General features: G+C 43.0%; 2 protein-coding genes across 2 annotated transcripts in view; both read right to left on the bottom strand.

The window, feature by feature from the left end:
- Positions 1–3,809, bottom strand: part of LOC121633057 (BTB/POZ domain-containing protein KCTD21-like) — a 9,832-nt gene extending 6,023 nt beyond the window's left edge. Inside the window, exon 1 of the mRNA XM_041974933.1 lies at positions 2,180–3,809. Within this exon, the coding sequence (XP_041830867.1) occupies positions 2,180–2,587 (408 nt within the window). The 5' untranslated portion in view covers positions 2,588–3,809. The remainder of the gene's footprint in view (positions 1–2,179) is intronic.
- Positions 1–9,756, bottom strand: part of galk1 (galactokinase 1) — an 18,321-nt gene extending 8,565 nt beyond the window's left edge. The window contains exons 1-7 of the mRNA XM_041974932.1: positions 9,468–9,756; positions 8,604–8,793; positions 8,302–8,421; positions 5,849–5,984; positions 5,537–5,718; positions 4,941–5,091; positions 4,702–4,864 (exon numbers count right to left, since the gene is read on the bottom strand). Of these exons, the coding sequence (XP_041830866.1) occupies positions 4,702–4,864; positions 4,941–5,091; positions 5,537–5,718; positions 5,849–5,984; positions 8,302–8,421; positions 8,604–8,793; positions 9,468–9,632 (1,107 nt within the window). The 5' untranslated portion in view covers positions 9,633–9,756. The remainder of the gene's footprint in view (positions 1–4,701; positions 4,865–4,940; positions 5,092–5,536; positions 5,719–5,848; positions 5,985–8,301; positions 8,422–8,603; positions 8,794–9,467) is intronic.
- Between the last annotated feature and the right edge of the window lie 1,620 nt (positions 9,757–11,376).

The following is an 11,376-nucleotide window of genomic DNA, read 5'->3' on the forward strand; positions in this document are numbered from 1 at the left end:
ATTCATTCATTCATGCTGTCATTCATTTATTCATTCTGTCATTCATTCATTCATTCATTCATGCTGTCATTCATATATTCATTCTGTCATTCATTCATTCATTCATGCTGTCATTCATATATTCATTCTGTCATTCATTCATTCATTCATGCTGTCATTCATTCATTCATTCTGTCATTCATTCATTCATTCTTTCTGTCATTCATTCATTCATTCATGCTGTCATTCATTCATTCATTCTGTCATTCATTCATTCATTCTTTCTGTCATTCATTCATGCTGTCATTCATATATTCATTCTGTCATTCATTCATTCATTCATGCTGTCATTCATTCATTCATGCTGTCATTCATTCATTCATTCTGTCATTCATTCATTCTTTCTGTCATTCATTCATGCTGTCATTCATATATTCATTCTGTCATTCATTCATTCATTCATGCTGTCATTCATTCATTCATGCTGTCATTCATTCATTCATTCTGTCATTCATTCATTCTTTCTGTCATTCATTCATGCTGTCATTCATATATTCATGCTGTCATTCATTCATTCATTCTTTCATTCATTCATGCTGCCATTCATTCATTCATTCATTCATTCTGTCATTCATTCATTCTTTCTGTCATTCATTCATGCTGTGATTCATACATTCATTCTGTCATTCATATATTCATTCATTCTGTCTTTCATTCATTCATTCTGTCATTCATATATTCATTCATTCTGTCTTTCATTCATTCATTCATTCATTCATTGTGTCATTCATTCATTCATTCATTCTGTCTTTCATTCATTCATTCAGTCATTCATTCGTTCAGTCAGTCAGTCAGTCAGTCAGTCAGTCAGTCATTCATTCGTTCAGTCAGTCAGTCAGTCAGTCAGTCAGTCAGTCAGTCAGTCAGTCATTCATTCCCATGTCTGAAGACTTCAAAAATGAAACTCCTGAATGTGGTTTCACTGTGACTGGACCAGTCATGTCTGATAGTCCAGCAGCTAACATATAAAGACTTCAACCAGGTGAGGAAAACAGCTAACTGGTAACTAGAATAAAAAGGAATGAAAGATGAACGAGCGCTTCCGTCCTGCTGTAGAGCAGAGTGGTGTGATTACACTCCAACCCTGCAGATCACAGAAGGATGAAGCGTGATAAACATCTTGTGGTGTGAACTTGGTTCAATATCACAGAAATAATCTGTTTCAGTTTCTAACCAAACGAGCTGCTGAGAAATCTGGGACTGAACTGATTATTGATCCAACTGCAGACACAGAGCAGCCTGATAATAAATGATTGTTTACGGTTTCTCTACTGTTAAACTGCAATGACAGTAAATGTGAAGTCACTGGGAATGAGGAGGTAGACCACTGCAGGTCAGCAGGGCGCTTTTGTCCTTTCAGCTCATTTTTCCCCCATTTTTTGGCCTCCTGGTTGCATCCTGTTTGGGGATATTGGATGATTTTTTTTTGTAATAAAGTGTTTTTCTTGAAGTACTTTGAAACATTATTTTTCCTTAAAGGACAAATTTACCACCCTTTCAGGTTGTTAGGGGACAAAAACTCCTCTCCCATTAACTGCTATAAAAACCTCACTCATTAATATTTTTGTTCAAATCTTTCAATCAACTCTTTAAACGCCACATTAATTACATTATATATACAGGAAAACAGTGTTAAATATGATCAAATTTAATGTGTAATGTTTTTAGAGTTGTTTTAAGGAGATGACGTTTTTGTCCTCTAAGTATCTAAAAGGTGAGTAAATTTCATATCTGACACAAAAACCCTAACGATGCATTCAGAGTAACTAAAACTGTGATATCATGCACTTAAATTGCAATTTCAAGGATTAACATCAATTGAACAATAAAATATTGGGTTCTTTTGATTCAAGAATAAAGTTTATTAAACAATTTGAGAAAAGTGGAAAAAATATGTATTTGTAGCTTTTGTTTTGTTTTTGTTTTTTTTACAGAAGTTTCTGGTAGAGAACGTTTTTGTCCACTAATCACCTGAAAGGGTAGTAGATTACAACCCACAACGGTTAAATACACATCTGATAACGGAGCCATAAGAATTCCACCTGAACCAGTAATGTTTTAGATAAACTCTACAAACTCAGCCCTAAGACATGTTTCCCCCACAGGACCGTCTGAGCTAACTCAAACCTCCTACACATACCTTGGAGTCCAGGTTAACAATGATCATGGCTCCTTGTGGCCCTCCTCTCCAGCCGAGGGCCACCGATGCCTCATAACGATCAATCTCCTCTAACAGAGGCCGTATCTGGAAGAAATCTGCCTCTCTGCGCAGCAGTGAAAGTTCAGAAAATCCATCCGGCAGGTCCAAGGAGCAGGAGCGCAGGTAGTTCAGGACATACCTGAAGACTTTACCGTCTCTGTCGATGAAGACATGTCCTCTGCTGTCCCTGAGAACCGCCATCTGTCCAGTGAACATCGCGCCCAACATGGAGTCTCGGCAGCGGGTCAGAGTGTCCAGGGTGGTGGTATAAATTTCTCCACCAACGTTCAACGACACAGGGTCCTGGAGAGAGCTCCTGTTGTCATTAGGAGAGTTGAGATTCAACATGCTGGGCGTGGAGCTTTCTCCTGGCCCTGCGAAGCCTCGTCCACCGCTGTCGTTACGGACGAGGATCTTTCTGCTCCGCTCAGAAATGCTGGAAACTTTCAAGTGTTTCTTTTGTCCCACAGGCAGACTCGGTCCTTTTCACAGTCAGCAAGCCACAGAAGTTGCCAGGAGACAGCCAAGTTTGGAGGGATGTCAGGAAATCTGCCAAGCCTGAGTCAAAAGCTGAAGATTTATAGACACTGGCTTCTGTTCCTGTATTCTTCTCACTCTTGCTCAAAGCAAACGTGTCACTGTTATAAAGTAATCCCCATTCATTTACAGGGTCAAGTTCCCAACTCTGCTGATGCATCTGCTGTCAGATTCTGGATGTCGTCAGCCAACAGCAGCCTGACTGAAGAAAGGGCCGAAGAGATGGGACCAGCATGCTAATATCTGGACAATCCTGGCTCTGTCTCCTTTATTCACTGCCCATGCACACTGATCTCTTCCCAGCAAGACATGGGGGGGGGCGAGCAGTTTGTTGAAAATGACCCCCCCTTAAAGAGACAGAACACCAGCAGATGCATTTTATGCCCTCACAACACTTATCATTTACATCATCGAGATATTCCAGCCAGCAGGAACTTCCCAAGTAAGAAAAAGCAAAACTGAGAAAAATAGTTCCTCAAATAAAAATTTACATAAGGAAAACCAGCACTGATGTTGGCTGGGTGAGAAAACAGTGACACGGTGTAAAGTTATTTAGACAGGTTAGTTTCTCATTTCTATAAACATGAGCAGGAGTTCTTTACTAGCACAGCCAGACGCAAAGCGGTCCGTGAAGGTGGATTGTTGATATAAAAATAGCGTTCCAAGCTAACGGTGTCATCCCGCTGAGAATGTCGCACTTTTATAAACAGGTTTATATTAACTGCAAGAATCCTTGGATTTAATTAAGAATGAATCATTAATAAACTCCTCCACCAGATCTATGCACATCACTGGGGAGGAGTTCGAGCCGCTCCATGACCCTGAAGGCTGTGTAGTTGGGACATCAGACCCTGGTAGGGTGTCCCAAGGTTAAACTGGGCTCAGTGAAGGGGTCAGACAGAGACTGGGCAGCTCTAGCCTCCCGAGACCATCGCAGAGACCCGAGACCATCGCAGAGACCCGAGACCATCGCAGAGACCCGAGATCATCGCAGAGACCCGAGACCATCGCAGAGACCATCGCAGAGACCCGAGACCATCGCAGAGGCCGAGACCATCGCAGAGACCCACGACCATCGCAGAGGCCGAGACCATCGCAGAGGCCCGAGACCATCGCAGATACCGAGACCATCGCAGAGGCTGAGACCATCGCAGAGACCCGAGACCATCACAGAGGCAAAGACTATCGCAGAGACCCGAGACCATCGCAGAGGTCCTACAGCACAGCACACGGTGGTCGGAACGGTGGAGGTAGGAACATTCTCCTGCCATGTTTGGTTTAAATAAATCCCAAAAGTTGACTTGAATTAGCGTATGCCGGTTATTGTACCTACGCCAGCTTTATAACTGAGGACCCAGGTCACCTTCCTGGAAGACCAGGACACCGTCTCTATGTGCACTGTGGTCCATCAGGATCTCACATTCTGAAAAAATCCGGTTCATCCCAAAAGTTGACTGTATTTGGCGTACACCAAATACAGTCAACTTTTGTTCCTACGCAAGCTTGATAAATAAGGCCTCAGGACTCAGAAGAATTTATGAGGAAAGTAATCATTAGGTTCTTCCGAACAACACATATAACAGCCAATCAGGGGCCAACACACTGCAGGTCATGTTGAAGGGACTGTGGAACAAATATTGACCAATACTCTTATATGCCGGCTGCGCCCTGAGCTCAGATCTTTCTAGAAAGAGAACCAGATCTTCCCACATATAATATATAGATTCAAACAATGTGGGACGTAATCAGATGGAGCAACTCACATATTCACAAAGACTCCAAAAGTCTCTCTTTACAAAACGATGGGGTCCTGCAATGTTAACAGACTCATCCCATAGAGTCTATTAACAGGTACTTTCACACAACTGACGTCAGCAGCTTCACACCTGTGTGAAGGTGGAGACCAGTGATGGTCATGTGATCACCTGTATGTGAAGTATGGTCTTGTCGATGGCGTGGGCCTGCAGCAAAGTCACCGTGCATCCCCCGAATCCTCCACCTGTCATCCGACTGCCAAACACCCCTTCCACCTCCATGGCTGCAGAGACCAGCTCATCCAGCTCCCTGCAGCTCACCTCGTACAGATCTCTGTCACAAGGACGCTGGGTTACCACACAGCTCCCACATCCTGCCTGCAACCCTGACGTACGTCACACATCTGTACCTCAGAGAGTTGTGACTCTCCACCATCAGCTTCCCAAATTCCTTGTAGGCTCCTTTCTGCAGAGCTTCAGCAGCTTTGACAGTCCTCTGGATCTCCTCCACCACATGGAGAGCTCGTCGATACACAACGTCAGCCAGCCTTCCCTTCGCCTCTGAAATGTTCAGCAAGAGGAGAAGAAGATAAGATTTATTGATTGGTGTAAATTAGTGAACAGAGAAGTCGTGTAAAAACACAATGTTTAACCCTCTAGCTCATTTTCTCATTTTAGATTAATAAATCTGCCAGTAAGGTAAATAAAATGAATTCAAGCATCTACAGAAATCCTGGACTGGACCGCCTCCTGTGCGGGGGGGTCGAGTCAAGAAGAGGTTAAAGCTGACCTCACTGGTCTGACGTATTTGTTGTCAGAGCTGAAAACTAAACTGAGACAGCTCAAATGTCTGTGGTGTCTAAATAAATGGTGCACTACTGGTTGGTTTCATTCATCTGGCCTGGGTGATGTGACACACAGAAAATAAAAACTGTACGACAGTGATGTCTCCTCTGAGCAGAGGACCTTCTTCCAGGTTAAAGCACATGCATGACTGTGTTATTACCCTCCAAGTCTCTGATGGTAGCATCTCTGAGACTGTCCTTCCCCAGGACAGAGGAAGCCTCTTCACACTGCCTCCGTCTCGTTGGGTACTCACTGCCAGTCAGGGAGTGCCTCACATTAGAGTTGGTGATGAGGATGACCAGGCCTGGATCTGTCAGAGGGACCGGGGTGGCCTCTAGGGACCTGAATTCAATCATAATGATGTACATTACTGGTGTGTGTAGTGGTGGTGATGGGGGGTAGAATTAATCCTCTCTATGTTACTAAACCTGTCTAACTGATCTGTTCTCCATGGATTCCTCCAGAGATGTACCTGCAGTCGATCAGCAAGGCGTGTCCCTCTGAGCCGAGAACCGACACAAACTGATCCATGATGCCGCAGGGTACTCCAGCATGAGTGTGTTCAGCCTGCTGACAGGATAAAGCTTTGGACACTTTGTCTCCATCATCTGTGGAAGTACAGAGAATATTTTTCTTTTATTATTGTGTATTTTTGTCTCCTTCTATTGTTGTTGTAATGATGTGTTTCTACCTGCCAGGAGACTATTGGTGGAAACTAGCTACAGCTACAATTTTACATATCTGCATTATATGCAGCACCCCTTTATAAATACCTTAAATCTAAAGTCTGCAGAAGAGAGCAAAGATGACGGTACACACTTGGTCTGAGTTTCCACCTACATATTCTGGGATTGTTCGTCTTTCCCAGGAAATTTCCATCCCCACTCTAACAACCCTGACATGCACGGCGAGATCACACCCCTCAAAATCACAGAGGAACCCTTGAGACCTTCTACTGACTTGGGTGTTAACTATAAACCTTTAAGGGGAGCATTTACTCACCTGTTCACCCCTCACCTGGTCTCCACCCACCGGCCGTGACACCACCTGCTGCATCTCTGCTAACACCAGGGGCTTCATTTCTAAAGCTGGCGTAGGTACAAAAACCAGCGTACACCAAATATAGTGAAATGAAATGATGAATATGTATTACAGGCGTCCACAGGACCATTTACAGCCACCATGTGGGCGGGGCAAGGCGCTCCCTCACGTGCACCCGCTTAAGAGTTGATTCTGGTTTATAAACGGTAACAAGTGGAGGACGTGCGTCTGCACGCTTTTATAAATCTGAAAGTCGAAGTGCAGCATTTCCTTTTTGCGCGCCTGTAGTTTGTTTTGCTGCAGACAGTTTGGTAAATGAGGCTCCTGGTCTGTTGCTTCAGCCCAGGTTAGCAGCAGCCTCCTGACCAGGGATGACCGACCGCTGTTGCCTGGATACAGAAGTGGGCAGAACTATAATCAGACCTAATAATTAGTTCTGTGGAAGACCCTGACTGGTTTTAGTTAAAATTGAAAAATCAAGACAGCAGAATTGTGTCCTCTGATGGGACACTGCATGTCTCCAAAGAAACTGAATCCATTTCTGTTGTAGTTTTAAACCAAAACCTGTAGATTTAATCCCAGCTTCTAGTCTCCATCGTCCAAGCGTCTTCCTGGTGCAGCAAAAGTCCTGGTTCATGATGAAAGGTCTCAGTCAGGAGAAGGTCCAGAAACATCTCCACAGCTCTTACTCTACCATGGAACTCACTGAGGAGACAATATGGGACAACAGGGACGTTACAAAGACCTGGACGTCCCCCCAGACTGACAGGGAGGTTGCAGAGACACTGAAGGAGCTGCAGGAAGTTCTGGAAGTTCAACAATCTCCTGGATGCTCCCTCAGTCTGGACCAGGGTTTGAGGGTTGGAGATGGAAGACTTTTCTGACAAAGAAAAATCCATCAAATTTCTGAAAGTCTTTTTTGGAAAATGTCTTCTGCTCTGAAGAGACCCGGTTTGACTTCCTGGACATAATTCCAAAAGAAAAACCAGAGTACCCACAGGGAAGCATGGAGGGGGCAGCATCATGCTGGGGAGAACTGGAGCTTCACTCAGGATGGAGGGGGTTCTGAACAAGTCCAGATACCAGATTCACCTCTGAACCAGAACCTTCAGGCGTTGGCTAGAAAGCTGGAGCTGAGGAGGAATTTCACCATTCCACCCAACGATGATCCTAACCAGACGTCCAGGTCAACTAAAGACTGGAAAGTTCTGGATCGGTCCAGAACCAGAAGCCAAAGAAGATCTGTAGGCTGGGAACCAGAGACATCCTCAATCTGACCGATCTGGAACCAGTTTGTGAGGAAGAGTGGGAAATATTCCCAAGTCAGGATGTTCCATGATGAGAACCGCCGACCCGGGAGGCTGGAAGCTGGGATTAAATCTACCGTCCTGCAGGTCTTCACTGTTTCCCTGCTCCAACACACCCGACTCAAATTAAATGGATCCAACAGCCTATGAAATTCTGCACAATGACTCGTTAGTTTGAGTCCGGCATGTTGATGCAGGGAAACATGGAAAACCTGCAGGACTGTGGCCCTCTGGGACCGGAGCAGGACACCCCTGATTTATTACAAGCAGTACTTTCCTGTAGGTCAGATTATAAAAGGAGAGGGAATGATATAAATTCTCTATAAATATTAAAAGAATACTATTTGTTTAAGTTTGTAAAGTTTCTCTACTGTACATCCAGATATAAACTGCAGTTTTACTAATTATAACCCAGGACTGGATAGAAATAAATTCATTCTACAGATTATCCATTCATTAATTGATTATTGGTGGACAAAAACCACAACCCAGACTGATTATTGTCACATGCATCTTCTTTTATCTAACTACATCCTGTTACAGGAAACATTTTGTAGGTGGAACATGAGACTCTAACCTGGTTTAAGCTGCTGGAGGAAGGTGTAGAAGGCCACCTCCAGAGAGGCAGAGCTGGACAGCCCCCCACCCAGAGGGACGCTGCTGGCGACCACCGCCCTGAAAGCTGGGAGAGGAGGAGCTGGAACACAGGAAACCCAGAGAGGCTCCACATTAACTTAACCAGCTCGCCATGACAACACAACATCTGTGACATTGATAAGCTGAAGCAGTAAATCATTTCCTTTCACACCACCACTTTATTACACGTGATTCCAGGTAATGTTAGTGTTGCTATGGATACTGATGGGAGTTGTGTGTTACCCTTGTAGTGCTGTATAACACCCTTCACATAGTTTGCCCACCGAGGTAACCCTGGAGACAGAGGGGCTCCATCACTGGGCAGGCTAAAGTCCACTCTTCGAGGCTCATCAGCATCCTCTGTCGCTGTTACCACGGTAACATCTGGGCCAGAGGTTTGGCTCCCCACCACCACGGTGACCAGGGGCAGTGCCTGACCCATAAACACATGTCCAAACATGAGTCCAGTTTAAAATACACATGGTGTGGTAAACGTTCTGGCTTATTTTCCACATGTTGAGCATTTTGTTTCAACATTAATATTCTGCTTCAACCATTTAACAGCGTGAGTGTGTTTTAAACGCAACAGCAGGGATGTCAACCTCATCTTCACTTTCAGCTCAATCTGGTCCTCAGTGGGTCAGACCAGCAAAAATGCAGCATAATAACCTATAAATGATGAAAACTCCACATCTTTCCATTGTTTTAGTACAAAGAAGTACAAGTACATCATCAAGATGTTTGCATTTAGTGAACTATCCTTTTAGAAAACATTTATGGACATTACATTTATGTCATTTAATTTTATTGATTTCATCACATTGTTACACGTGTGTGTATATATATATATATATATACTTTTGTTTTAACTTTTTTTTTTACATATTACATATTTGATTTATTTTACTTATTCATTCATTTTCAGGTTTCTTCCAGCTTCCAGACCAGCATGGACCTATAAAACCAGCAAGCATTTAATTCCAGGCAAGCAGCCCACCAGAAGCTCCGGTCAGGGGGGAGCCTCTGGTGGGCCGTTTTGACCCACGGGCCGTATGTTTGACATCCCTGCGCTAGAACAAAGTATCTGTGATGGTTTGGTGGGGTTACCATTGGAAGCACAAATCCCTGGTTGTAGTCGGTGTGCTCCCCTATCAGGTTGACTCTTCCTGGGGCGCATACGGCCACCTGAGGAGGCTCCTCCCCGAACACCTGCCCGTACACGCGCCGAGCGGTCGCTTCCAGCTCGGACACGCTGGGAAATGAACTGGCCATCGCAGAAAAGCACCGTGAGGAGCACTAAACAAGCGATAAGCTATAAATGTGAGTCGAGAGGGGAAACAACAGAGTCCAACCAGCCCGAAACAACCAGGAAACTCAGTTCATCTCACTTCCTGATTGGATAGCTGAGGAGTAGCTGTGAGGCTCTGATTGGCTAATTGACAGCATGTGATACAGCTGCTGCCTGTTTGGGATTTTCTATTTTAATTTTGGGATTTCTATTTTCTAATTTTCTTTATAGATAGATAGATAGATAGATAGATAGATAGATAGATAGATAGATAGATAGATAGATAGATAGATAGATAGATAGATAGATAGATAGATAGATAGATAGATAGATAAAGACATAAAAATAAGTTCTACTTTGAAATCACTTAAAAGAAAGTAAATTATATAATAATGAAGTATCATGATAAATGACATGCAAAATACTTTGTGCGTAATTTTTACATGTTGCTCTTAGTATCAATTGTGGTGATGATGTAAATCTTTTTTCAACGTTAATTTAGGTGATTATGGTAAATTCATTGTTTTAGTAATGGGTAGGCATTTTATAAGCTACTTATACTCTGGTGGTCTGGTATTTACACGACTAGCTGTGGGGTGTTTGGCTGAACACAGACTGGTGTTGAATTAAAATAAAATCATTTAGGGAATTTTCACTCCTTTCTACAACTGTATGTTTTCTATGTCCAGAAAGTGAAAGTTTCTGTCCTCATCCCCATGGGGCTCGAAAAAATGAGGAAGAAATTACAGGACTGGTCACCCCCAATAGCAGACTCCTACTGCCATCTACTGGTGGAAAACAGCGCTACTATCTCTGCCTAAATCAGGCGAGTCCACTCCAGTATCCACAAGCACCCACACAATAAAAGATAAATTAAGGGGGTTGGCAAAATTATTAATAAAAGTAATAATGTGCCATAAATATCTTGTCCATTGTGCTGAGCACCTTTCTCTCCCACTCAGACCCCACAGAGACAGTTTCTCTATCACTTTGCTTCTCTGAGCCTTGGACAGAAGTTCCGGTAGCGTAAACCAACATTAAAGCCAGAAACTGACTTTCACTGAGAAAATTCATCAGTTTCTTTTTCAGCCAGTCAGACACACTGATGAACACACCAGAGAAAATATGTCTGAGGATGACTTCCACATGTAGACCGAGGAAGCAGTGAGCAAACTACTGACCCACTTCTCCTCCACCTCATCTTCATCCTCTTCTGTCATCAGTAATAGGAAAATCAAAGGAAACAAAATGCTGTTCAGTATACTTTTATTTATACTTCCAACATAGAAAAAACAACATGGATGCATCAGTGGTTGGTTGAGTTGTGGACACCAGATGCCCACAAACCTTCTCCCTTAATGAGAGATGATAAACTTATATAAAATGATTAATTCTTTTATTCAGCCACTTTCAGAACATTTATTGTCTAAATGTTGGCAGCTAATACTTCATTAGATTATATTAGATTACAGCTTTTCTACACAAAGTAAACAATCTGATGCCTCAGATAAAATAAACAACAGATTTATGATTTAAACAGTGATTTAAATAACTGTCACAGTTAAAATAGATCTCTACAGAGTGATTCGGCTCAACTTTATTTTTAGAGCACTTTAACACATTAGTTGAACAAAGTGCTGAAATCAGCAGAGGAGCAATAAATTTAAAAGTAAAATGAAATGCAAAGTCAAACAACAGCAGTATAATGATAAAACAATAAAACACTAA

This window comes from Melanotaenia boesemani, chromosome 21 (genome assembly GCF_017639745.1).
Source record: "Melanotaenia boesemani isolate fMelBoe1 chromosome 21, fMelBoe1.pri, whole genome shotgun sequence".
Lineage (NCBI taxonomy): Eukaryota > Metazoa > Chordata > Actinopteri > Atheriniformes > Melanotaeniidae > Melanotaenia > Melanotaenia boesemani.